Source organism: Exophiala bonariae (assembly GCF_035927105.1).
Source record: "Exophiala bonariae strain CCFEE 5792 chromosome Unknown scaffold_13, whole genome shotgun sequence".
Taxonomy (NCBI): Eukaryota; Fungi; Ascomycota; class Eurotiomycetes; order Chaetothyriales; family Herpotrichiellaceae; genus Exophiala; species Exophiala bonariae.
This window is the reverse complement of record NW_027042488.1, coordinates 695,099-722,486: the sequence shown is the minus strand read 5'-3', so window position 1 is coordinate 722,486 and position 27,388 is coordinate 695,099. Positions and strand designations below refer to the sequence as shown.

General features: G+C 49.5%; 8 protein-coding genes across 8 annotated transcripts; 2 read left to right on the top strand and 6 right to left on the bottom strand.

Moving 5' to 3' along the window:
* Positions 1-1,879: 1,879 nt before the first annotated feature.
* LTR84_002565 (uncharacterized protein) lies at positions 1,880-3,805 on the bottom strand (the record flags this gene model as incomplete). Its single annotated transcript, XM_064846174.1, has 1 exon — positions 1,880-3,805. The coding sequence occupies one exon, from the start codon at positions 3,803-3,805 to the stop codon at positions 1,880-1,882; it is 1,926 nt and encodes a 641-aa protein (XP_064706399.1).
* A 1,420-nt stretch (positions 3,806-5,225) lies between these two features.
* Positions 5,226-5,963, bottom strand: LTR84_002564 (uncharacterized protein; the record flags this gene model as incomplete). Its single annotated transcript, XM_064846173.1, has 1 exon — positions 5,226-5,963. The coding sequence occupies one exon, from the start codon at positions 5,961-5,963 to the stop codon at positions 5,226-5,228; it is 738 nt and encodes a 245-aa protein (XP_064706398.1).
* Positions 5,964-7,174: 1,211 nt separating this feature from the next.
* LTR84_002563 (uncharacterized protein) lies at positions 7,175-9,280 on the bottom strand (the record flags this gene model as incomplete). The annotated part of the gene is made up of 1 exon (XM_064846172.1): positions 7,175-9,280. The coding sequence occupies one exon, from the start codon at positions 9,278-9,280 to the stop codon at positions 7,175-7,177; it is 2,106 nt and encodes a 701-aa protein (XP_064706397.1).
* Positions 9,281-13,784: 4,504 nt separating this feature from the next.
* LTR84_002562 (uncharacterized protein) lies at positions 13,785-15,347 on the top strand (the record flags this gene model as incomplete). The annotated part of the gene is made up of 1 exon (XM_064846171.1): positions 13,785-15,347. The coding sequence occupies one exon, from the start codon at positions 13,785-13,787 to the stop codon at positions 15,345-15,347; it is 1,563 nt and encodes a 520-aa protein (XP_064706396.1).
* Positions 15,348-18,099: 2,752 nt separating this feature from the next.
* LTR84_002561 (uncharacterized protein) lies at positions 18,100-19,764 on the bottom strand (the record flags this gene model as incomplete). The annotated part of the gene is made up of 1 exon (XM_064846170.1): positions 18,100-19,764. One exon carries the CDS (start codon positions 19,762-19,764, stop codon positions 18,100-18,102), a length of 1,665 nt encoding a protein of 554 aa, XP_064706395.1.
* Positions 19,765-23,272: 3,508 nt separating this feature from the next.
* LTR84_002560 (uncharacterized protein) lies at positions 23,273-24,232 on the top strand (the record flags this gene model as incomplete). The annotated part of the gene is made up of 1 exon (XM_064846169.1): positions 23,273-24,232. The coding sequence occupies one exon, from the start codon at positions 23,273-23,275 to the stop codon at positions 24,230-24,232; it is 960 nt and encodes a 319-aa protein (XP_064706394.1).
* Positions 24,233-24,430: 198 nt separating this feature from the next.
* Positions 24,431-25,369, bottom strand: LTR84_002559 (uncharacterized protein; the record flags this gene model as incomplete). Its single annotated transcript, XM_064846168.1, has 1 exon — positions 24,431-25,369. One exon carries the CDS (start codon positions 25,367-25,369, stop codon positions 24,431-24,433), a length of 939 nt encoding a protein of 312 aa, XP_064706393.1.
* Positions 25,370-25,756: 387 nt separating this feature from the next.
* Positions 25,757-26,386, bottom strand: LTR84_002558 (uncharacterized protein; the record flags this gene model as incomplete). The annotated part of the gene is made up of 1 exon (XM_064846167.1): positions 25,757-26,386. The coding sequence occupies one exon, from the start codon at positions 26,384-26,386 to the stop codon at positions 25,757-25,759; it is 630 nt and encodes a 209-aa protein (XP_064706392.1).
* Between the last annotated feature and the right edge of the window lie 1,002 nt (positions 26,387-27,388).

Sequence of the window (27,388 nt, the reverse complement as noted above, 5' to 3'; positions counted from 1 at the left end):
TGAGTCATAGTTGGGGCGGTTAGGCGTAGCTTCCAACATTAATGGGCGGAGCCCGTCGATCAAGCCTTGACGCTTTGCGCGCAGATGCTACTTAGGGCCGTTTCGTCCAGGCGTGGGTGCTTGTTCAAGAAATCCCTAGCTAGACCGCTTCGGGGCCTATGTAGCGCTCAACCTGTACGAATAGCGCCACTATAATATAGAGAATACTTCCTGCAGTTCGTTGCTCATCGTTGAAATTGAGGAGCATCATCATCATCATCGCCTTCATCGACATCACCGGCCAAAAGTGTAGTTTGCTCAGCCAAGGAAATGTCACGATGATCAAGGACTGCAGCTCTCCTCAATTCTTCTCCCTCTAACTAACCACCTACAACCACCCTCATCCCAATGGTCGATCAGTCCAACACACCAGCCAATAAAGCACCCACCACAAAGACGACAGGCGCATACCCCCAATGGTTCCACTGCCCGCCGTCAATCTGGCGAATGCTCACCAACCCGTCCACGCCCGCGACAGCCGCGCCCGCAATCAACGTATATCCACAGGCTTTGCGGCTGCCGAAGTAGGCGGTGAAGTAGACGGCCAGTCCCATGAACAGGTCGCGGGCGCCGTAGATGATCATCAGACTCTCGATGAGTCGTTGGTCGGCTGCCGACGACGGCAGCTCGAATTCGAAGATGGAGAATGCGTTCAGTGGCCGCACCATCGCGTTTACCCCAAAGCCCAGCCAGATCGTGCCGAAGATGTTGGCCATGATGCTGAGGTAGCGGGATTGTGAGTGTTTGGCGCGTGGAGGGTTAGACATGTTGATTGATTTGTTTATGGGAGTTTCTTAAAAAGTGAGTTGTGGGATTTGGTGTGCAGGCCGGTTTGCTTGAGGGTGACAGTCGAAGGGTCTCGGGTAGAGATGATTGCTTACTCTCCTCGAGATATAGATATGAGGAACAGCAGATAGAAGTCTGATTGTTGCAGTGGCTGTCCTCAATGAGTGGCTGCGCCTGGGTTTGCAGATCGGCTCGTGTTAAGGTTCCAAGCAGACAAAAGGTAAACAGCACTTTCTAGTCCGTGCACTCGTTTGATTTGCTTTATATACAGCTAGCATTGGAAAGCTAAACAGCAGGCGCTGTTGCCTCAGCTACAAACGATTCCCGTTAATCCTTGTTGGAGCCTTGGGCTAAGCAAATAATGCTTGGTAAGGGAACATTTTGGTGGTGGACAACACGGATATAAGGAGAATGCTGGAATTCGGCACGTTTTGGCACCGAGTCCATGAGTTAGCAAAGACGGGGAGATGCAACTTGTCATAGGCGTCCCGTGGGTACACAGTTATCTAGAAACTGGCCAGTATTATTCCCAACAATTGTTTTAAGTATGCGCTGAAGCAACGGCATTCTGGGATAGGGAATGCAAAGATAGAAACAGTATTAATAAATATAGTGCCCTCAGCAAATAGTCAACCGACGGCATCCATCGGTCGGAAGATTTGCACTGTCATAGGCCGTGTTGAAAGGCCAGGGGTTGTTGTTGAAATATCAACCCTCGAGACATTAAGTGCTCTCTTCTTCTAAGCTAATAGGCACAATACATGCCATGGCATGCTCACTCTACCTTTCGTGAACGTCATCGCTTCGTGAAATCTTTTCGTTTTCATGCTGGGGGTATCATGTTGAAATGAGATGCTTTTCTCCTTTTTTAGTTCCCAGTTATGCCTTTCCTGTCCAGCGGTACACCGATGGTACAATTAAATCAAGCCCGAAGAACTCCCAACCCAATTCCAGATAAGAAAGTAATTTGCATGCATAGTTTGTGGAAAAGGACTAGGCAAAGCCCGCACTAGTCCTGACTCTTCTACGATCATAAGCATTCGTTGCTCAATGCTCAATGTGCGTGAATAGTACCATTCGTGTGAATTGGCAATGTTCGTCGATCACCATTGGTGATATTGCGCTCAGTATCGGAGGTTCCGCTACCATTGACGATTTTTCCATTGCCATTTCTCGAATCAACGGTGATATCATCCTCAAAGGACAGATCAAGATCTCCTACCGCAAGACCCTCAAAAATGTCGAATATATCGTGTGTCTGATGGAAATCGTTGTTAACAATGTTTATCAGGTAGCACTGGCTCATAATGGCCTCTATGAGCTTTCTGCTTCCGGAACCTGGAGCATAGCACTTGGACCAGTCCTGACCTAGACGGAACGCTTCATCCTTCCAGGCCAAGAAAGAGACGGTCTCGACAATGGTGGGCTGCACGATCTCACGATTAGGGAAAATGCCCCATGTGACTGCATTTGGGCCTTCATCCTTGGTGTTCGTCAAGAGTTGGCCCTTCTGGTTAACAGCGTAGTAGGTCAGATTTTGGTTGGCGTTAAGTCGCTCAAGGACTGTGCCAAAAATGGAGGGAAAGACCAGCAGTTCCAAGTAGGCCTTCTGATAAACCCAGCCTCCGGCAGGACCCCATCCATATACCGGATGTGACGAAGAAGCTCCATCAACAGCAGGTTGAGAATTGATGGTAAGAAAGCCGTTTTTATTCAACTCAAGCAGGTTTTTCTTGATGCTGTCAGCTTCGGAACTGATTCCACCTTCACTCCATGGAAGTCTGTCCAAATCTCCCTCAATGAATCGGATGAATAATGATGTGACCTCGCGAAGTGTTTTGGGTTTGCCCCACAATTTGATGTTGCTTTCGTTGGTTCCTTTGAGACCAATATCATAGGCATCAAGCTCACCAAAGGCGGGACTCCTGCTGTCACCCCAACGGCCGTTGGGAAATTCATCCCAGTCGGCAGTTCGTGCAACATAGGAGGTATTGCGATTGCGCCAGAAAATCGGTCTCACGGTTTCGTCCCGGCGATTCAATCCCAGTGATTGTCTCCATGGCAGTGGCTTCTCCAATGGCGTTCCGGATGTGTCGGGGGTCAAGGCCAGTTCTTCGAGGATCAACCTAGTCGATTGTGCCAAGTTCATGGTGTAGAAGTGAAGATGCAGGATGCCTGCGTCGAGGAGGCGTCGACATAAATCTGCTAGCAAGTCTTTGCCGATATCACGGACTGCTGCATCATCGTTCTTGACAGGATCCAGGGCTTGGTGCCATTCAGAAGGTACGTTGCATTGAGTCCAGTCGGCACGTCTCATGAACGAAGCGTAAGTCGAAATGGGCATTATCCCCGGAATGATGGGGATGTTGATACCACGAGCACGGCATTTCTCTACCCACTTGAGGAAAATGTCGACGTCATAAAACATCTGAGTGACAACGAATGAGGCGCCTGCGTCGACTTTTTCTTTGAGATGCTCAACCAGAAGGTCGACATTTCTGTGATCATCACAGCCTTCTGCATAACCAGCGACGCCGATATCGAAATGATCGCCATATTTTGCTTTGATGTACTTGACCAAATCTTTGGCATAGCGAAACCCATCTGCTTTGGCCTCCCATTTGTCCTGATCTCTCGGGGGATCTCCGCGAAGAGCAAGAATATTGGTGCATCCGGCTTTGTAGGCGCAGCGTAGGGCATCGTCGATCTGGGATCTTTCCATGTCGGTACAGGTCAGATGCATGCACGTCTCTAGACCATATTGAGACTGGGTGGCTTTTACCATCTCCAAGGTCAGGGTAGAATGGCGACCTCCTGCGCCCCATGTGATATCAATGAAGGTAGGGCCTAGATCGTGCATACGGTCCATACGGTCGTAAAGGTTTTGAACGCCTTGGGCAGTTTTCGGAGGGAAAAATTCGAAGGAAAAGGTGGGTTTGTTGCTCTCACGGGCGAGAGCCAGCTTCTTGGAGATATGCATGTTGAGAAGACACCCAGAGGGGCTAATAAGGAGATTTGAGGACGAGAGAGGAAGATTGAAACAGTGGAAACAAGACAGAGCAGTAAATATCAACAGCTAGAAGTGTTTGTGACCCGCAGTTTGCGTTTGCTTGTAGTTACTCTGGTGCAACTGTGTGGTGATTCCTGCGTGAGAGGTTGAACCGAACCCTACAATCAGCCGAAATATCGCTTGCGAGCCCACCTGTCGGCCTGCTCTCGCTGCATTGGGTTCTGTGGGTGTGCAACAATGGGAGAAAAGGGTGAAATTATAACATAAGCAGTGTATAGAGAAAGAGTAGGACGGTCGTCAGAAGGTGAGAGTGACGAGGGTGGAGAAGGAACGGTGTAGAAGAACTTTTGCCAGTGCAGTGGTAATGAATGCAGTGGTGATTATTTAGTGCAGTGCAGTGGGGGGCAACTGGCAGGGTCATCGAACTTTCTCTCGGTGCGAGACAAGTTGGATCGCATTGGATGATGACGCCCAGTCCAGAGCGGTGGAGATTTGAGCATTGGGCACAGGCAGGCCTTATCCTTAGCTATGCCTTAACTAGACCTTACCTGTAATTTCCAGTGTCCAGTGTTCGGATGCTGTAGGGACCTGTTGCAGCTCCTCACTCTTGGTAGCAACAAAAGTAATCCATTGAGAGATGTCAATATTATCTAGACTCTGAAGTCAAGAAAGATTAGCCTCTTAACCCCTAGGCATTACGAGTAGCTCAGGGACTCCCTACCCTACAGCGGATTTTCAGCCAACCCGGGTGGACTTTAGGGTCCTAAGTCGCCGAGTCGGAAATGCACATCACTAGTCGTGGTTGTCTGCACATGTTCCTGGCCCGGAAGTGCTTGAACCACCACGCCCAGGAGGGGTAGCCCGTGGGATGAAAGGCTCGCTAACAAGCCTATCGTAGCGATGGGGATATCCAAGTTGTCCTGGAATCGATACTGTTGGGCGTAGCCGATTAAAGCGCATTTGGTAGAGCAGTCTATAACGCTCGTGGTGAACTTCTCTTGGCAGCCACCACGTGCAGCAGCAATCCATCTCAAAACTTTGACCCACACCATGCTCAAGCCACCAGATTCTGCTGAAAATACCAAGCGACATCTCCTCATTCTAGATCTCCAGGAGTTCCCCCCCTGATCGCCAACCTTGACAAAGCCACCAAATGAGGGAAAAGAAGTCTGGACTCTGTAGTCGAGGAAAGAAAAGCCTCATTCTCCCTGTGGCCTGGAGTGTCACGTGATATCGTTCGCTAGGCACGGAGGCGTCCCGGAGTATGTCAATGCAATTAGTACCATAGATATCTGGAGCTCTCCAGCATCAATGACCCTATTACCGCGATATTCGACAGTCCAAGCTTCGCATAATCTCTTGCCAGACGATTCTTTGAAATTCACGACACTCAGTCCTGACTTCCATACTTCTGCCGGTAGACTTTCATCTGCTCGAGCTCATTGGCGCCAGCACCTTCAATCTGACCGGCTTCGATGGCTTCAATCAAATCTTCAAACTTGAGCACCGCTCTCACGGGAATACCCAATTCGTCCTCTGCGACCTTCATCGCGCTTCGAGGCTCGGCATCACTGACACGCTCTTGCCTCGTCAGCAGCAGGACAACACCCACGACAATGCCGCCCTGGGCCTTGATGATGTCGACCGCCTCGCGCAGCGCTGTGCCGGCCGTCATGACATCGTCGATCACCACCACGCGCTTACCCTTCAGCGGTGCGCCGACAATGGTCCCGCCCTCACCATGATCCTTTGCTTCCTTGCGGTTGAAAGAGTACGAAACACCTGCGAATTGCGCGCCGCTGAACTCTAGCTCCCTGACAACGACGGCACTCAACGGGATCCCCTTGTACGCCGGACCGAAGAGGATGTCGAAGTGTGGAGAGAACGACCCGTCTGCTTCTGAGCCTGCTTCCTCCGTGCCCAAGGGCAGGGAGTATGGAGGTGAGGTCAGAACAGATGCATATGCTTTGGCCAGAGCGCCAAGAAGAGATGTGGTGTGTAGCAGTGAAGACGTGAAGAAATAGGGTGAGATCCGACCTGACTTGAGTGTGTATGTGCCGAAGGAGAGCGCTGAGGCCTTCAGCAGGAGTGGGAGCAGAGTCGCCTTGTATGATGAGTCTAGAGCCATCGTGTGTCTCTGATTCCTACGGAGGAGGAAAAAGAAAAATTTGTCAGGACGTGGGAAAGGGTTTAGTATGTATTGATCTGCGGAGGCTTTCGCCTTCCCACAAGGTAAGAGAGGCGATGAAAGGAGAGATCAGGAATTAGAGTAATAGTATTGGGGCGTAGTGAGAAGTGTATTGGGGTGTACCTAGGTAGGTGGTGAGAGGTGTGCCCTACTCGTAGAGCAGGTGCTCGTGAGCGTAAGGCTCAACCAGACCGGGCACCTTGGCGCCAAGACCCAATAGCAGAAAATAAAAGTAGTGATAGAAGGCACTGCACATAATAGATCAAACAAATCAGTCAGGTTATAACAATACCCGCTAGGGCCATTGAATATATCAATAGATCAATCTCTCTCTCTGTTCCTTTCTAACAAATCCCCCATCATTCTCATCTCTGCCCGCTCCCTTGCACTGCGCCATGGATGCATGCATGTGCACCTCCTTCCTCTCAAGCCATAAAAAAACAACCACGGGAATTTCTCCCAAGCGAATAAAATCCCTGCCATGTCATGCCCCGTTTCTTTCGTAGCTATATACAAATGATTTTCTCGTTGCCGCGTACCCTGCGCGTCACACCCAGTGTTCCCAGCCCCGTAGGATGGTTTGGCGGGTAGTTAATGGTTTTAGATGTCTCCCAGCCAGAGGAGTCCATCTGTCTCCGAAGTGAAGAAAAATAGTCAAGGAAACATGATCGATAAATACACAGATGGTCATAAGTCTCGTCTCAAGATGCTTTGCAGCACCCCCGGGATTTTGGGACAATGTTGTTCCCAACTTCCCGGTTCCTGGGGGATTCTTGCTCCCTGTGCTTCCCCAAGGTCGTCCTTTCCATTTTTCCGATCCTCCTATTTTTCCCGTTCTCGTTAAACAAGTTTGTATACAAAAGATTCCGGTGATAAAAAAACCCAAAGGAGCCCCCTCCCAAGGAGTAGAATAAGTCTTTGTCTCTGACATGATAAGAAGGAACTGAAGAAAGAGGCCAAGTGACGTAGAACGTCGGTGGCCGATAGGCATAACAGCATGATAAGCGTAACATTACTTCGTCAAGGTGGGTATCCGAGAATTTGGAAGTGGAAAGGGAAAACATGTCAAAGGGATATAGCCTCATCTGGTCAAGATCAAGTGATGAGAAAGATCCTGGAATAATAAAGGCGTCAGTGATGGGGGTAGTCGTTCAGCCGGATGTAGCAAGCAAAGAAAGGCTTGAGCTTGCTGGTGGAGATGGAGATGCAGTTGTGGTGTGTGCACGTCTTCGGGGGCTTCCAGTGTGGATGCCATTGTTTCGCTCGCTTTTGTTTTCAGCTGAGGGAGGTTGACCCCACGCATCCAAGTTTCCTGCCGTTGGTTTCCCAACTGAAGGTGTGTTGAATAAGTCATTGCAGAGGGCCTCGAAGTCGTCGACATCGAGAGATACATCGACATCTGCATCCTCGAAGAGCTGCGCCGCCTCGAGATGCCACGTAGGTGCCGCAGTAGGTCCAGCGTCAACCTTGAGAGACCCGTGCTTCGCCGGAGTTGACTGGATCGAAGAGTTCCTTCGGGGTGGCGTCTCTGGAGTTGTTGACGAGGTTGATGCAACAACATCGGGGAAAGTCATTTTGTTGTGCAAGTCCGAAGATACGATAATTCTGGGTGATGGGGTTACATTGCTGCGGCTTGGAGATTTTGGTTTCTTTTCATCAAGTATAGTCAACATCTTTTCCATTGAGCCCAAGGTGGTGGAATCGGCTCGCTTGAGGCCCATGTCCTCTCTTTTTTTTCTTCCATCGGGGGTAGCTCTGGCAGGACTAGCTTCGATTGCAGGCAAGGATGATATACCAGCCACAGGTTGGCCAGAAGCCCTTCGACTATTGCCAGAGCTTTTACGTTTATTGGAGAGTCTGGAAGGGGGCGATGAGGTGGAGGTCCGTGGGGTGATGGATTGCTGAGAGGATATGGCCGACTGCCATGACTTGGTTCGGTCACTGGATTGTCGGTTCATGGATCGTAATCCACTCTCCACGGAGGTTGACGAAGCAAGCGATCTCGTCTTCTTCTTGGACCTTGGCTTTTGAATTGGCAGGTCGGGCAAAGGTTGAAGGGGGGGAGTGTGAGCTTCGATAGCATTGAGATATGTCATCCGCATATCGTCAACAATTCGCCGTACGTCCTCTCGGGTTGTCGTGGGTTCCTCAACAATGCTTGTTCGCGTAGTAAATGATGACGAAGCACCACTGGAGGAGAGAAGCGAGTATCTTATGTTGGACGAGCCATCGGAGTGATCGAGTTCCATTTGCACGGCTGCTAGATCGCTTCTGATTAGCAATCCACGTTTTTCCAAGTCCAACGTCGGGTGTGGCATTGCTTGTAGTGCAGGCGATGCGGAAGAAGTGCTATCCCGTTGATCGAACCCGTATTGAGCAAGTCGAAGATTCGTCATAGAGCTTGGACTTCGATAGCTCTCAGGGCTGTGTTGATCTACAACAGGCTGGCCATAAATTGATTCAAGTCTGCTACATTCTGCTCTCCACAAGGCTTGGATCGTAGGAGTTCGCTCTTCGTTCGACGACAACAAAGAAGTAGTAGATGCCATTGAATGAAACTGATGGGGAAAGCCTGGTTGGACGAGATTGTTCCGATTCGTGAGAGCATTTTCCAGATCCTGAAACCGAGCTACTGTGGTTGGTGATGACTTGATGCTTGGCTGTTTGGCAGAGGTGGTAGCAGATGGTGAGCGTGGGGTAAATGGACCTGTGATCGGTATATCACTGGCAGGGGTTTGGGGTGACCAGACGGAATTCGAGAAGGTGGAATGGGCGTCAGGCGAGTTTGGTGCAGTAGAAACAAACATTGGCTGGTGGTGTCTGGAGACGGTGGCTACTGGAGGGGGCCGAGATGTGCGCTTCTGCTTTCCTCCAACGATGAATTCACCATGCCGAATGTCCTCCAAGGTTCGATCGTAGTCTTGTTGAGTAACAAGGAGCTCTCCAGAGCTCAATCGGCGGCTGGTCTGGAGTTTCACAGGTCCATTACCTCTCTGGGGCCTATCTCCAACCTCGGGTGGGGTGCCAGGAACTGTGGTGTTGTAGGAGAATGAATGAACATCAGTCAACTTTTCGTCCTTGCGTTTCGCGGTTGCGGTTGCTGGACGTCCAAGGGCGTGATTGATCAAGACTGGAATTCGACCTTGTGACTGGACGGTGGTGTATGGAACGCTGTGTAAATCCAATTCACTATTCGCGATGAGGGGCTGAGCCCGAGATTTCTTCAACGAGAGAAGCTTGCGAAGTCGCGATTCCATGGTATTGGTTCTGATTGAGCATTGGGCATTGACCGTGACGATAATGCCTGTGCGTTGGCTGGTGATGGGAGTCCCGGTGTCAAGTGAACCTTGAGCGCGTCAGAGTGGGTTTTGACGTGTTCAAGTCTCTCTGGATCAGAACTGCGACGACAGGTCGTCTCTCGAGACGTTAATAATCCAGGTTTAAAGGCGAAAGGCTCTGACACAATGGAGACTGAGAAGAGCTAATAGCCTGAGAACAGAACGGCAGAGGGGGATACATAAGTGAGCACTAATTAGGGGAGTCGAGAGCAGAGAACAAGTCGAAAGCGGATGAAAATAATTCTCTGCTGGAATGATGCAGCAGCGCGAGGATCATGCTTGAATGGCATCGAGGGGACATGTCAAAGGCCAGGACAGGGAATAAGCTTGCAGAAGGCGTTCAGAAATCAAAAGCCTGAGCCAGGACGGGTGGGTGGGCAATATAACACGAGGGTCCAAAACGTGCAGGGGAGCCGACTGGTGGAGAGAAAGGATGGTTGGGTGGAAGCCCTCACCAACAAAGTTCCGGGTGCTCGAGCCTCGAGAAGCACGAGTCTGCGGGCCACAGAAATCAGGAATCAGGAATCAGAATCCATTCAGGTCCAGGATGTGCGGATGGTGTCATACCTGGTCGCCATACCTGGCCGCCAAGAATCATCATGTTGACACCAGCAAAGAGCCACTGGCCAGGATGTTCTTTGGGGCTGATGACGGACACGCTCAGGCTGGCGGGCAAGAGCCAAATCTCAATCATGCACGGCTCGCGGGAAACAAAACCGATTCGAGTTCCCCCCTGAACAACCGGCGGCAGTCACGTAAAGGCAAACTTAAATTCGACACGCATGTTTGAGATTCGAAATTAGGCGGCCGACTTCCTACGACACGGGCGATCGAGGCCCAAAGTCTGGAGCAATCAAGGCGATCGGGGAATTTGTTGCGCAAGCCACCAGAGTATATAGTTGTGGGAATTGTGAGCCGCACGGGTGTTATCACTGGGGACTTGTAACATGTTACGGAGTCACGGTAGGAGGAGTGAAGCTTGGATCTGAGTACGGAGTGCAAGTGTGTTATTGTCATGCTACGCGGTTCTAAACGAGTCTAAACTTCGGTTGAGACAGCGTCGGCAGTTGATGATTGTGACTATCCAACGATAATTCATTGTGCTAAGACAAACTCCCGAGTCCCGAACCAGTTTACGAACATCACAACACCATCGTCCCCCTAGTGAGGCTTACGAACAAAGCTAGAAACCTCTGCAGGTCATCAATCGATGTTCTCTTAGGCGAAAAGAGGCGAGATTCATGGGGCAATCCAAGGGCCTAAAGCCTAACAACAACAATCATAATTCCCGGCTCCGGCAGTTTCCAGGGACGGATCCCTGAACATTGGAGCCTTTGGAGGCTAGGGAAGCCGGCTTTACCTAATAGCGGCCTAGAAGGGCTGCAGACAAGGATGCACCACACCCGAAGAAGTGTGAAGAGATAACCGAACGCTAGCAACCCAAGCCACTCAGACCTAGGGTACCTTGTATCCAAGCGGCCAACTTGCCAGTCCCCGGTCACTTACCGATCCACAAACTGCAGGCTGAGGAAAACAAATACGAGTACAGGCTGATTGACAACCAGCAGCTTCATGTTGACCATCGACTTCGTATCATCAATCGTCATGTTGGACGTTGCGCATATTTCAGTCCGCGAAAGATCACAGCTGCATTTCGAAATCACCCAGTGGCCATAAACCACGCTCTGCTGCTTTAGTTACTATTTTCAGGAACAACCATGGGCCACGAGGATTTCAGCATTCTGCAGGCTTCCTTTGACATGTTGGAGCATTTCGACCAGCCAGTACAGAGTACACAGTCCAAGTTGACTAATTGTTTTTGACGGTTGGAGAAGCGGCGGTCAAGGTTTGGAGTCCCAACGGCCTCAGCTAACCGTCGGCTTGCTGCCTGATGAAAAGTTTGATCAAGAATCATTGAGCAGCATCAAGAAATTCCGAAGACATCCGACATACAGTCTTGATGTGATCGTATGATTTGTCACCTGTCACTGTACTCGGTACCTGTCAGTATACCTAGCCGATCGATCTCCACATGACAAGCGAAGCAATGTAATTTAGTTTTGCATGGGCTTTGATCACATTACTAGGATGAAGACCCAGATATATTACCCATTCATATCGGCTGTCAAGACTGTCAAGACTGTCAATAATAGGTCATGTTTCGTGTACAGCTTGTTCGATTGTTTACTCGTAGTACGGATGCTCCTACGCATTCCGGACTTGGAGGTCTTCCATATCGAAGAATACCTGTCCAGCATCAATAAGGTGCGCTGTGGAACCATGTATCACCAAATCAACGACACTGGTCGGCACGACCCATTGACAACTGCCAGTGAGTGACCACCCACCCAGTCACCAGTAGCCTCATACCATGGATCATGACCATATCTTGTGTATTTTGGCCTGCCGTGGCTTTCTGCACTGCCATCTCGATTCTTAGAGCCTTTCCAATTCAGACTGGAACAAGTCAACTCTCCCCGTCGTGGACCACCATCGAGAACCTCAAATCTACTATCTTTATACTGAGGTGTGATGCACAGCGCCTGATCTCGAACCCGCCTGGTCATTCTGAACCTCATCAAGTCAGAACTTGCCACTGACACGCTTGTCTTCTAGCACATCCACTCATGTTTCGGTCTGTTCTAAGCCTTGACTATCAACAACTAACCCTCGAGGTGGTTGGCGAGGAACATGAGTAAGATTTGTTGTGACCAAGATAGAACTGGTTCAAGCCTAGCAGCATCACCAAGTTCTGTTTGATATACATCCTGTTCTTCCGTCAAGTTGCCATGATTTTAAAAAAAAGGCATTAACCCTCCCCAGCTTTCAGTTTCATCTTCACGTCAAGGCAACTCTTACGTCTAATCCACTTATCATGGCTATGTCCTGATACATTCTCGACAAGGTTCCTCATACTCGTGGCCGGCCAGGTCCTTGCAAAATTGATACCTGAGTAAAGCCTGCAAGACCTAAAACGACATGGAGAACATATCATTCAGATATTGTATACTTTTCTGGTTGACTTACGTACTACACAGCACCTTGCTTCGTGGAGGCTGGTTGCAACAGACGAAGTTGAGTCAGGCTACCTTCAACAATGCTAGGCTAGGCTTGGTGCGTTCTTGACTGCTTACAAGCAGAAATGTACCCCGAACGACGTCAATGCGGCTTTGGATACTGCAGATGAGATGATAGGTATCAGCATATCGCACTACCTGCCTACCTCGATACGGACCTTTGATCGTAGGTACTCAGGTCTGTATGGCTTGCAGCGGAATGGCACCGGATGGAAAAAGACACTCTGAGAAGTTATGTTGTACTCACGGTAGCAATGCGACGACAGGAAAACAAAGGCTTGCGATTGGGTCAGTGGGTCACAGATGAAATGTTGACAATGGGACATTGAGATGTAGTGGTGAGGGCAAGGGTTTCATTTGAAGAGGACGATCAAATGTCGGTAGATACGGGATGTAACATAACTGCAAAAGCGGCCAATGCCTGGGTTGCTTTTGTTGCTCCGAGTCACTAGCCCATGGAAGTTGGACCTGGAAATTTGAGCGTAACGCAACTGCCCAGTGTGACTCCAATTCCAAGCCTGAATCATTCCTAGGGACGGAGTAACTCACAACTGCTACCTGCTACCTGCCACCAGCAAGAATGGAGCAGCAAAGGTACATGCGAATGTATGTAATTTCGCCCTAAGGCCAGGTACTTCTACTGCGAGCTCAACACTGTCTCCAGGCTGCCATGGTATCTGGGAGGGAGGCATCCATCACCCGTGACCAGGACGACCCCCCCTCCTCCACTCCCCTCACCATTCTGGTTCCCCTCCCCCATCAGTTGTCGTAAGGTGTCTCATCATCGGCGTTGCTGCCCCCCAAAGGCCGCCTCTCGCCTGCCCGTCCCGTTGTGACCATAGTCCACAATTCTTTTGCCTCTCTTTCCACACTCTCGACGCACCTGCGACAGTACTCCGTAGTGCTAGTAGTTCTTGTCTAAGAGTAGTATTCCTTCACCTTGACTGTCCCATTACACCCTTTGAGCTTACCCAGAGTCAGTCCCTTTGCAGTCCCCGTGCCAGAACCACCCGTGTAACTCACTGCACGCCTACTGAGTACGAGTGCTCAACTGCACATCTTCGGTAGCACTCAAAACAGACATTTCAGTCCACCCTACCTATGTTGACAACATCCGTCCATTCTAATGTTATGCTACTGCCACTACAACACTCTTCACTCTACCACTGCACTGCACTCCCTCCCTTTACCATGTCACCACAGCCCTTTGAGTTTTTCTTCATTTCGTGACATCTCCTCTTGTGCTCCCACGCGCAAACAAAAGCTTTCACAAAGCCCACCATGACGGAGACCCTCTGTGCCCTTCTCTGACTAGATCCGAATCCACCATCTACTTGTCTTCCACCATGACCCTCCTCGAGTTCTTTCGCAGGATCCTGCGACACCTGGCTACAATCCTCCTATTCCCCTCCGCCCTCAAGACCGTCCCTGTGACACCAAAGTCCAACCATGAGGTCAACATTGTCGAAACCGTCCATCATACACTCGACTCGTTGAAAGACGAGATCATGAGTTTGTTCAAGGCCCCTTGTACCATGCGCCGAATGCTTTCCATGTCCTCGGCTCTCCGAGTCCAATATAAAGCCAAACTCCAAGAGAGTGAAGCATGCATGCTCCCGTCTTTTTGTCATGCCCTACCCACCGGTCAAGAGCAGGGAACCTTCATTGCACTTGACGTTGGTGGCTCAACTTTCAGAGTGGCTTTGATCGAGCTGCGAGGAAGGAATGCACGGCAGACCCCTATGATCATTAAACACATGACGACTTCCAAAATCGACGAACGGATACGCAAACTCCCTTCTACACAATTCTTTGATTGGATGGCGGGCAAAATAGAGGCCATGTTGGAGCATGAGAGGGGCCTATTGTCTTCAAATCAGACCCTGCCCATGGGTTTGGCCTGGAGTTTTCCGATTGAGCAGACAAGCCATCGTAGTGGAAAGATGCAAGGCATGGGCAAGGGATTCGCCTGCCACGAGGACACCATCGGTATGGATTTGGCCGAGCTGATCGAAGCCGCTTGTGTTCGAAAACACCTCAATGTTCGTGTGGACGCCATTGTGAACGATTCCTCGGCCACCCTCCTATCTCAAGCATACCTCGATCCTGCCACATCAATGGCTCTGATCCTTGGTACCGGAACCAATGCCGCTGCCTATCTCCCAATCTCCAGCATGGGGAAGTCCAAATTTGGCATTCGAGATCCCTCATGGTTCAAGGAGGCTCAGAAGGTCATCACCAACACCGAAGTTTCCATGTTTGGAAAGTCTATTCTACCAGAGACTCGGTGGGATCAAACTCTCAATAAACAACATCATATGCCCGACTTTCAACCCCTTGAGTACATGGTTACTGGCCGGTACTTGGGAGAACTGTTTCGTTTGATCATCCTCGAAGCCGTCGACACCGGTGAATTATTTGATGGCAAATTTCCCCCTTGTCTATCTGAGAGATATTCCCTTGATACAGAGATACTCGCACACCTTGAGGATGATGCTTCAAACCAATCGATAAAATCGGGACCAATGATCCAAGCGGCTTTCGGTCTGAAGCGTCTCCCATCAGCCAAAGAACTATCTTTCTTGCGGACAGCCGCTCAGGCTATTTCATTTCGGGCATCAGCATATATCTCGGTGGCCGTTCATGCCCTTTGGGCTTTGCAAAAAGAGACCAGCGGCAATTCCACGACACCTGCAAGTATGCTCAAGACGTCTATTGCATGTAATGGCAGTGTCATCTTGAAGTATCCTGGTTTCAAAGATCGATGTGAAGCATTTCTTCATGACATGATCACTTCTGGAAAATCTACTCGAGGGTCGGTGAATGCTGAGAAAATAGTGCTGATCCCAACAGATGAAGCCGCGTTGTTTGGTGCCGCCGTGGCGGTAGCGCTGGCAGATGGACCTTGAAGACACAACAGAGTTCATGCAGAGCTAAAAGCTTTGAAATGAGCAAGATATCAAATCCTGACTACCATGACGTATTTTGCACTTGATCCAATGCCAACCGCGATCAATCATGCGTACAGGACGTTTTATCAGCAGACAAACAGTCGGTTGCCCATTGCTTTGATCGGTGTGCAAGTACAGATCTACTCCTTGACAAGTGCACCAGTTCAACGTTGGTCTCTGGTCCATGAGAGCTGCCAGTTGGACTTCACCGGAACGTCATCTGGGGTCAAGTCGTGGCAAGTTCCACATGAACAAAAAGGCTTTAACTGTCTGGCCGTCCAGGGCTCATGAGCCACTGCTGATCAGCTGACAAGCACTCGACGTATATTTGATGGTAGGGTTAGCCGACAGCGAAATCGATTTGTGACTCCCCAGCTGCAAGCAGTAGTCACACCTAGGGAATATCTACCGCTGTGTAGTATGAGATCAGCCAATTTTGAGAAAGCAATTCGGGCTGCAGATTTTGTGCAAAGGTAAACAGCAGAGCTAGAAGCCGCTGGCCTTGGAAGCACATATATAGAGTCTTACGATAAATAATATACTCAGGTTTACTCGGTGTGGAGTACCTCGCACGATCCAACCATTCTAATCAGTTCTCTCTGGCTCATGAAAATCCACCCTCGTTCCTCAACGCAGTCATGCCACTTACTGGATGGAAAAAAGGCTCTGAATACGCCCGATTAGCATCGTCCAGGGTCTTACGTCTTCCACATGAATACACCATCTACTGTCCTACTTCTCACGTGCAATGCCAATGAGGTCGGCATCGGGGCAACTCCGTTCTTTCTCCATTTCACCATCCTCCTCCTAATCAGGTGTGTCTCTTGATGACCCAACGTCGCTGTCTGCTGCAACTTCCCGGTCGCGCCAACACCCACACAAAATCTGATGATCCTTCGGTTGTGCGTCTTCTTCAACCGATGAATTGAGCCACGTCACCTGTTGTCTCAGCACTACGGCGTCTACAATGTCTTGATCGAGGAGGTGGAGCCTTTCGCTTCCATCGCATTCCACGGTAGGTAGCAAACTTAGAGAGTGCCGCCTAGACCGGTATACTGTAATGGGAGTGCCCATTGACCGTGTGCAGGTATTCAAATCTGTAGGCATTTGACTACGCTTCATCCTTGGTGAATGAAGGCCATAGTTTGCTGCACCGCGTACTCGCGGGTTGCGCGGATATGTGTCATCGCAATAGGAAAGGCCGCAAGTCAATCAACTCCCATGTATGACAGCCTTCTGGTTTGCTTGAGCAGCCCATGCCAGATCCGCATATACTCAATGAAGTTCCTGGAGCCGATTCGATCTACAATTGCCCCTGTCTGGGATATCTTTTCCGACTAAATGCCTGATCAAGCCATGCGACAACCCGTGCAACCCTCATTCTCGGATTTTGGACTTGGTGCGTAGTTTAGTCAGCTTGTCCTATGCTTTCATCAACTTATCATTTACCCATCCTTCGTCTTGGATCCATAGTCTTCTTTATTACGAAAGATGAATGCTTCTCACCAAATCCAAGAGTTCAGGGATACGTTCCTCCCAACTTTTGAGCAAATCCGAAAAAGGCCGGCATCACTGACTGAATCCGAGATGTTATCAGCATCTAACGCCAAGTCCGTGCATTGCCGTAGATATCCCATACCGAAGTCCACCAATCCTCAAGAATGATTCCACTGTTCGGAGGAAGAAAAATCCATATCCTCGACCGCAGGACTTCTTGCTCCTAGCGACGGCATAAAGTTCTGGCACTCCCTTTACGCGACCCAAATTGGTGCGCACTCTCTATTCGAGCATGAATATTTCCAACCAGAGTCTTCGTATGCGTGAAGCGTTGAACCTCGCTTAAACATCCCACACATGTCCGAACCACATCCGAGCCCCTTTAATCCGGCGCCTTGCCAGCCTTTAACTGCCGAACACACCAATTAGATCGAAGTCGGCCGACTCTCGCTCGGAGATATATGAACGACCGGCCACGTTCCATCGATATCAATTTTCTCAGCGAGGAGGGGGAAAAAACCTCACTGCAGTCGTGCATGCGTCATCGCCACAGATGCAACTTACTCATGTACGAGGTATCCGCGATGAAAGAACGGGTCCGGCCTGCCTCGAATAACCCTACTCATGGAGCCATGATGAAGGGATTGAGACGACACCGTGCCGGGGGTACAGTACGATGGTTGCATGGCGAATGAGAGTAGAATTCAATGGAGTGGAGTGAGAAGCAATCTGAATATCTCTCTCAAACGCATTCTTCGGATATTTGCCATGATATGCCTCCTGCTCGACGTTGCCCGTCGGTCAACCAATGGCAGATAGTACGGCTGCCATATCATTTAATAACAGTGCACATATGGTACTAAGTAGTCAACAGAAAATCACAAATGGATTTGATCATAGAAAGCAAAATTTCCCGGGGCGTACGTGTGGGTATTCCGGCACCAACTCCAGGCTCCACAAGAACAAATATATCTAGTATCTCATACACACTCTCCAAACACCCGACATCATATGACTGAAGCCCGGTGAAGATCATCAAAGAAATACCTAAAAACAATATAAGGGCGAAATAGAAAGAAACGAAGCTGTCATGGGCCAGATGAATTTCTCACTCCCTCCAGAAACGTGGTTTAGTAATGTACATAAAATCAGCCTTACCTGTAAAATCCGCCCGTGCCACTAGTGCACCGAACGAAGCGTTGTGAACACGAACCTAGCCGAGCACTGTCTCAAGTCCCGCGGTGTTCGGCGATGCATCTGGGTTGAGAATGTAGATGTATCGAGACAGGACGTCCGCGAGGCCAGATAGCGTAGCGACCTGCATGCGAGCGGCGAACTGCCGCGCCAGGCCGAGGAACCAGTCCCGGTCTGCTTCCTCGAACTGCTGCTGCTGCTGCTGCCCCTGTGCTTGTTGAGTGCACTTCTGGGCTGCGATGCAGGCGATCCACAGAATCAGGCCGTGATCGTGATGTCCAGCATGAGTGTTAGGCCCCATCAGTCGTTGGAGGACTTCGGTCAAGGCGTGCCGCAGGACGGGCATGTTGAAGAATGCAAAGGTCTGGCCGTCATCGTGTTGGACTGGGCGAAGGTGGTCCGGTGCCGCACGCACGGATCGTGCCTCTTCGCTGGCGGAGATGGTGATCAGACATGCTTGTTTGATGCATTCGAGCATTTCATCATCCAAAGAGTCGGTTATCGAGCTGAATTGGTCCGGAAATGTCACTGCTATGGCTGGTGTGGACAGGAGTTTGTGGACTAAGGCATAGGATCTCCTTGTAGCTACAACGCGCAGTTGGGTTGTTTGGTCTGAAGGCAGGATTCGGAGTAGCTGTTGCTCTTGGAACCATTCGACGATGCTGGTGAGGATGTTTGAGAGTATGGATGGTGTTGAACTTGCATACCCATTCAGAGAAGCACCACTGGGACTCACACCGATCGTCAAAAGCTCAAGGTGGACCTCCTCTGCGTGTGTCGGTGATGAAGCATCAGAATACCAGGTCATTGGTATCAGCGGCCGCTCCGCAGTTGCAGCAGCCGCAAGTAGGTCCCACTCGTGACAGACGAGACGTAATGATATATTCAGACTGTCAAGACCACCGTGGGACTCAATCAAATGCTGCACCATGCTGAAATGCGTCCTCGCTCCTTCGAAATTTCCTACGTATCTCTCAAATGTCGATATTGCCATAAGGTCAAAGATGACCAGCTCGTTGACGATCGCTCTTGGATCACTCGCGAAGTAGTGTCGGAGGTACTGTAAAGCCTTTCCCATGCAATATTCCGGGGTGTCGACTTTGTCAAGTTGTGCCTTGAGGATGAATTTCAGATAACATGTACTTGCTGACAGCAGGGAGAACATATGCATCCTGTTGAGCAGACAGCCTTGGACAATGGCATTTATGGTATCTCTCACGACACCATCAGACATTAAGCCGTCAGGATCAAAAACATCCAGGTTTTGAAATATCGATGGTAGCCATGACTGTGTAGCATACTGGAATGCGTTCTGTGACCACCAGGCATCCGAGGGGCCTTCTAGGTATGCAAAAGGAGCGACCTCGTCGGCTGCAAAGGGCACAAGTGCTGCTGGAGAAGGTGCCGCCGATGTTTCACTCGAACTTTGATCCGACCTTGCGACGCTGCTGTTCTCCTGCCTATTCCACCCAACAATGCGCTGAGCATGACTGGCACCTGTCTGAGCGGCCACCAGCCTTTGCTGCCGCCTCAGAGCTGCGCGCCACGTTCTAGCATGGCTGGTGATCGTCCTCAACTCGTCACGCTCCTGTCGACTGGCCGATAGGTGATCAGAGTCTGGCGTTCGATTAACCCAAAGAAATTCTGGGTTGTTGTTTGGTGTTCTTCCACGTCTTGGTGGCATGCTGCGATGGCCGGTGATGGGAGTACATGCTGACTTGATGCGCGAAAAACATTAATATCGTGGTACAGCCTTACTTACTTACAGTGAGAGCATTAAATGTCGATGGCAACAGGCAATATGCCGACAGCAACTCCGGTGCAATAGGGTGCATCTCATGTGCTGGCTGAGAGATTAGCCAAATGGATTGGACAATGGGATGCCCATAACGAGTCCTTGGATGGCGACGTCCACGACCGAGAACGTACAAAGAAGTACTAAGTACATAGTAGTGAGTATATCAAGTCATCATGAACTTCGGAGATTTAAATTTGCGCCGAGAATGGTTGAGCGTGACTCGGATTTGTGAACAACCCTTTCAATGCACGGGGATGGGTTTTCGGTAACACCGGTTACGGGCCGGATTGCGTAGCATAGTCACCGGGATGCATATTAGCCGTCCCAAGGGATGCAGATTGGTCCGTTCGAACCCTCGAATAACCGGTGAATCTCAAAGAGCAGTCGAAAATTGGGACATCGACTTCGCTAAAGTCCTTACTTAGTAGTTAGGTGTCAGGCGCGGGAAACGTTCGTTGGTCTCACAAGTCCAAGCGAAGCTTAATAGGCTTCCATGTTGAGGCTCTAATGAGACACCTGGCTCGTAGCTAGACAGGTACTTGATAGTAATAGAAGTCTAAAGCCGGTACAAAGATCTCTTGACGCCTGGTGGAGATTGGTTAGGCAACCTATGGGTTAGAACTACTTACTTACTTGGTAGTACTTTACGCTAGATTTAGCTCCCACATGTAGTTAATATGGTCATTGGGCATCCTGCACATACTAATGATACTCTCAGTACCTATAGTAGTACTTACTTATAAGATATATGTGTCATGCTTCTAAGATGGGGCAATCTGGGATTGTTTCTGCGTCAGCCGAGGAAAGCCGAGGAAAGCCGGCGCTACTAAGTACTTCGCAAAGACTTCCAAGAAGATCATCTGGCGCAGGATACCAAGTCACTTAATTATGCGTATCTATCGAACATTAGGGATTCAGCAGTAGTCCTAGCTACTAAGAACTTATACAGCAGCAAAACGCCGTGACTCTTAGACATATCTTCTGGTGCTTCTTTCTGATTACGCCCGAAATCTTCGTACTTACCAAGGTAGTTACTACACTCAGTAGGTACTTAGAAGTAGAATTTCGTACTTCCTCCGAGTCGCTTGAATGGAAAACTTATACAATTCAAGGTCACCATTCTCGAGAGCTCCAGAGCAAATTCGTGAGTGTAGGTTCGTTCCTTTCACTCTCAACCACCGCATGGGAACCACTCATTTGGTAAGTACTTACGACATCTATCTATCAAGTACTTACCTACTAGGTAAGTACCAGCTTACTTATTGCTTAATTGTCACTTCCTCAGTGTATGCGTATGCTCTTTCTTCTGACGTCGTTCCCCTCTGTGAATCCATCGATATGTCCAAAGACTCAGAGGATCCAATGGCTTAGTTTACACAAAAACTTGCTCAAGAACAGGTACTAAGTCTAGTACTTGCTTATTACTATCCCCACTTTAGATCTGCGGGATGATTTCCTAAGTTGGGACACGTCGTGGCGCACTTACGAAGTACCTCATCGTGTAGAAATTCATTACTGCTCAGTAGCTCAATCATGCGATTGAATAAGATTAGCAGAGAGGTACATTGACGCTCGGAAATAGCTCTCTTGGATAATTAACACTGGACAACCTTGGAGAACTTGGAACCTGAGCTTCAAGTAGTGATAACGGGATGTATCATATACTTGGTAGTACCCCACACAGTATGCAATATCATGTCTCCAGTTTTAGGACGTCTGAAGCACTCGCCTCCGCAAGGGAAGGAGCCTTAGCTGCAGACGGACCCTGTTCTGTACTTGCGGTTTACATCTCAAAAACCCATTCACTCCCAGAGAATGGTACTAAATCCTAAATTACTTAACTCCAGGCTGAGCAAGTACTAGTCGTATACGTATGCAGGGATTGCAATTGCCCCGTTAAAGTGATTTATTCTGAGATCAATTCATGTTCGATTGAAGTTCATCCCATATTCGGATTTAAAACTAGTACTCGGTAATTTATCTAAGCTACATGCCAGTGCTGTTACGGATGCAGGGTCCTGCCAGAATTGGCAACAGGTCTCTAGGCACGGAAGCTTAATCGTTGGATCTCCATGCCGGAGCATGGGGTACCAAGCGAACATGATCAACGTGCAGGGATTACTAGCGAAGGGGGATCATCCATCAAGTGATTGTCCCTTGTCGAGATTTTGATGCTCGCGTAATTACTAGTGCTAGTACAGTATCCTTCAGTCTCGATAGGCTTAGGATAGCCTCGGGGCATCCTGTTCCTTGGATTTTCGCCATGAATGCCGAAACCAAGCTACCCATTATAGCAGTATCTCAATCGTCCTGTACGCTAACCAGCCGTCCGAATAGAGATCTGCTGCCTTTTCAATACGAGTCCACATCGCCACAACAATACTGTCGCTAAGGAAGTAAGTACTTATATATTCATTACATCGATCAGCCATCTCGCCCATCCGTAGGGTGATGGATCGCACTATCCCTGTTACCTTGTGCAAGGCTTCAACCACAAATGTCTGCGCATCCACCGTCTCGATACTGAGAAGTCATCGGTTGTGTTTGCGGCACCTGGCAACATCTACCGAACCTATCGATTACTGGAAGGCTACTAAATACTGAGTACTAATTAACTATTACTTGTTCAGCCTCAATGGCAGGCGAAAGCTACCAGTTTGTGTATCACCGTCGATTCGATCCTAGCTTGAACCGTAGAGCCGTTGAGCTGCAACGTGCAAAGGAGCGCTCACATGCTGCGAAGGTCTCTCATGCAAGAATTAGGTCCCGGTCGTACAGCACTACTCAGGTTAATGGGACTCAAGAGCCAACCCCGGTGTGTCTGGGTGGGATCAGGAACAAAATTAACTCAACATCTCTTTCGAGGGACGGAAGTCTACAACGTCGAGTTTCGGCTTCAAGTCCATATCAAGAGGACTCTGAGGGGGAGAGAAAAGTTGATCCTAACTGTGACGATGGTGACCCGCCATATACTTCATCAGTGATCAAGTTCAGGTTAAACAAAGCTCCCAGTGTGAGACGAGCCCTTGGTTCCGTCAAACCTGCCACTGGCCACCCAGTCGACACTAGTCTGCTGGACCCTTTTGTGGCTTTGCCCATGGAGCTGTCCAAGAAAGATCGAAACATCCTGCATTTCTGTAAGTATGACCCTGCTCAGTTCTAATATACAGATAACTGACATGACACATACCTTACTTCCACACCCAATTCACTTTATGGGACATCTGCCAGATCAACCTTTTGCCCAGTGAGAGAAACTACAGTGCCATGTCTATCTGCAAATGCAATCTTTCTCAACTGGATTCTCCTACTTACAGAAACTGCGATCAAGAATCGTCAACACACAGAACCTGATGTATCGATTCTATCTCGACGGACCTCGACTTTAGGTCACATGCAAATGCTAATATCCAAACCCGAAAATTGGGCCCTTGATTCAACTATCTTCGGAATTGTGGTCGCGGGAATTGCGGAAGGACGTATAGGCGACTTAGCCGTCGCACGAAAGCACTCAAATGCAGCTATTGCCCTGTTGAATTTGCGAGGCGGGCTCAGGGCTATTCAAGACATGCAATTTCCAACAGGAATGATAATACTTTATGCATACGTCACCCTTGGGGGCACACAGCTTTTCAGTAATTCAACAAGACTTGGAACAGCGTCTGACACTCTCAAATGCAGACTCCAGATATTTCAAAAATGGAACCGCGAGATCAGGACCAATTGTTCAACAGGTAGCCGGAAACCCACGGCGACTGCACCTACATGTGAAAATTCTATGCGAAAGGATCCGTGCATACCAGGCAGCCTGTGGTACTTCGGAACCTCTTCTGTTCTTCGGCCCTACGTGGAGAGCTCTTTCGTGGATCGAGCATCCAGCCAGATAAGACCTTATCTTGCCGTCTTATACGCCATCAACAGTATGCTTTGGGCTTTACAGGACAATGAAGAGGCAGCCATAGAATTTATGGATAGGGTAGTCCACCAAATTGAGTTGAGCCATCCATCCTCGAAGGATACCAACACTTCAACCACAACCTCCATCGCAGGATTGACGGTGATGGCCCTACTCTTTGTGTTGGCGAGCGAAGCCACGAACCTTGGACACTGGAAGTCATCAGAGGATGCGGCGTTTCGTAGTTGGGAGATCATCGAGTTTGTTGAATTGGTGATGCTTGCGTCGCACCAAAGTCGGAAAAGGATCGTAGCTTCGATGGCATCGTGGCTGATCACTGACTTGCATAACCCAGACGGGCTTCTGCTAATCGAAGATTCTGATTTTGATGCCATGGAAGATGAAGTTGAAATTCGCTACTTTACAGATAATCGCTGGTTGAGGGATAATACTACGTGAGGAAAACAACACCTCTTCACCTGGTTGGAACCTCCAGAAAAGCAACTGTTGTTCAGGGGTTAAATATTTCACCCATATGATTTCGAAATGGAACTCTTCTAAAGCTGCCTCGTTCACTTCTACACTGGACTCGAGCAAGTTCTCCGTCTATCACTTCCAAAATGTTTGAGGGAGTAGGTATGACATAGTATTAATGTGCTAGTCGGCCAAACTTTCCGCAGAGAACGCAGTCAGCGCATAACCCATCGCATCCCCCAGCAACATCATGCCTAGCATGAACTTCTGATGTCTCTCTGGGCTGTTCGCCAATACCGCCCACCTTGCGCCTAGGCTGTCATTCTCATTTGCGATGCCTGACTTCTCGCCGTCGAGCCTCATCCATCTCTTAGCAATACTGACATCTTCCCAAGGCTCATTCCCGTTGAGTAAGTGCAACACAGCGGTGCTGAAAGTGTCAGAGGTCTTACGAAACTCCGGCGATGCATCGCTACCAGCAACTTGAGGATGACGAAACAAGAATGGTATTTCCACTGAATGATAGGCTGAACCCCTCCAGACAGGTCTTTTGGAGATTATGTCAGGCTGATCGAAACAGTAAGAGTAGACTTTTGGATTTCCGGGACCGGGAATCTTGAGATGCTCCGTTGTAAGACGGGAGGCCGTTGTGGTGAAGAAATTGTCTGACGTGTATGCGACCAACGCCGCAACCATATCAGAATGTGATGAGTCTTTGCCAACACCATAGGCAGCGAAAACCTCCTGTGCATATGATGGATCGCTGTATATTCCCTCCCACTGGCTTCGCAGCTGGTCTGCGGACATTGTGTGCCACTTGAGAGCGAAGACAACGGTCTCTTCTTTCGTCTGGCCTACCACCACCTTTTGAACCCATGATGGAATCGTGGTGAGCTGATCGAATAGCTGGCCCGAGTAGTCTGAGAAGAACTCCTCATCCTCAAGCATGAAGCTATGCTCAGCCACACCCAACCTATCAAGCATATCAGTGGTTGACATGCTTCGCAGGGCAGAGAGCTGCAAGCTTGCAGGCGCATCCTTCAGGCCGATAGACGATACCAGATGATCATAGTGTCGTTGCCCAGTTGCCAGAGAATCGGGACTGATATTTGCCGCGGACATGATGAAAGCGCTCTGGAAGAGACCTGGTACCTGGCCACGGAGATGGCAAAGGATGGATACCGCACCGGCTGATTCGCCTGCGGCCGTTATTCGAGACCCATCTCCTCCAAAGTGGTGGATATTCTTCTGTATCTGGATTTCGTTGTCAGCTTATCGATGCCAATAGAAGATGCTGGACAGCACGCTCACCCATTGAAAAGCTAGTCTCTGATCATGAAGACCCAAATTGGTGAAGCCAACCTCGCCCCGTGCACGAGCTTCATCCCGAAGTTCCTGGGAGGAAAAAACACCCATTGGCCCCAGGCGATAGTTGACACCTACGACTACGACCGGCTCTTGCAGATCGATTGAGTGGCGAACAAGATATTGACCATCTGGATGACCTTGTCAGTACGCTGCGGCATGGTCTAACAACTTGAAGGGCAGATCTTCACCAGACTCGCAACCACCATCACCAAACAAGAATGATCCGCCGTGAATCCAGACAAGGACCGGCAGTCCTCGACCTCTTTTGCTCCTAAGCTGCTCATGCGGAACACAAATATTGAGGCTCAAGCACTCGAACTCAGACTGCTGATCCAGAGTTGCCATCCGAGGGTACAAGTGCGACGTCGCCTCGTGCAGTATGTCCATTGGCTGGGGACATCTGGGACCCCACTGAGTGGCATCAACGATCCCGACTTCCTTCGTCGGATCAATGGGCACTGCCTCATACCAGCGTGCAGGTATCGTGGCATACTGCACGCCGCGGAAGTTAGCAACGGTGGACTCCTGGGACAGAAAGCCGTTGAGAACAAGATTCTGGATTTTCAGTATCGCCTTCCCTGCGTCAACGGCAGCTGGGTCATTCGGTTCGCCTCTTGTCTTGATCTTGGGGAAGTGCCACTTGAAAGAAGGTGCCTCCTTGGCCTCGTTCTCGGGGTTACTTTCTTCTACGGTGACGCTGCCCAATTTTAGCGCCTCTAACACCTGGATCGGAGCGCGCTCGCTGTTCTCTTCTGTTGCTATGCTGCCCATAGCTACTTAATCTTCTTGCGAGAAATTTAGGTTTTGAGCCGTTCTTCGTGGCAACCTACAAAATCTCTGACGAAGAAGATAACGAGGTCTCTAGGGGTCTTCCAGTTTGGATTTTATGGACGTAGTTCAATGCCTCTAGGCAGCACGAGCATGTTTCCTTCGTTCTCGGCTTCCGCGAACTCATACCTATCAACGATGCTTCCTATGCGCGAGCTCTTGAGACATCTGGTAAACACGCCTTCTCCCCCACTCTCATGCAGCGGCTTGACCTCCGCGACCCACCGGACCTTCGATTAGAATAGGTCATTGATTGTGGCGCTCAATAAGCTCCACTAGCCGTTCCGAAAAAGTAAAGCAGATCTCCGCTTTTGTCTAAGAAACCAACTTAGGTAATTTGGCTGAATTGGGCACACCTTGCACTACACTACAGGCAAGTCGATCACAGCGCTGGAACACATATACACCGGTTGCCTGCGGAAAAGCTTAAGTGGGTCTCGCAGAGACCGGTCTAGTCAGACGGTTCCTTAGAAAAGCCAGGGAAAGCCGCTGCCCGGATTTGCGCCCTGCACCGTACATTGTATGGCGAGGATGATGTCCCCAGAACGAGAGACCCTCTGTTACGGGGCAGCCTCGGTGAGACCCCGGAGAGAACGAAGACATATAATTGCGGCTACAGCTCAAGTTTCCTTCGCTGTCGCCTGCCTTATTGCAGGGTACATCCGTCCAATGGATAATCACAAAGTATGCCTCGTCCTGGCCTAAGTGGTGGGCACAGCAGGGGTACCAATAAACAGGTTCGAAAATTCCAAAGTGGTCGACTGTTGCTTACAAAATATCTGCACTTAAAGGAGTGATTGTTTGAAAAGTTTATGGATACGTTCCTGAGACTGATGTTATATTCTCCCCCGAACCAATAAAGCCAGCGACTGGGTAGCAGTACCGGATGTACGATATTTGAAATATCAAGTGAAGCACAAGCACGTGGATAATTGAGTATCTGTT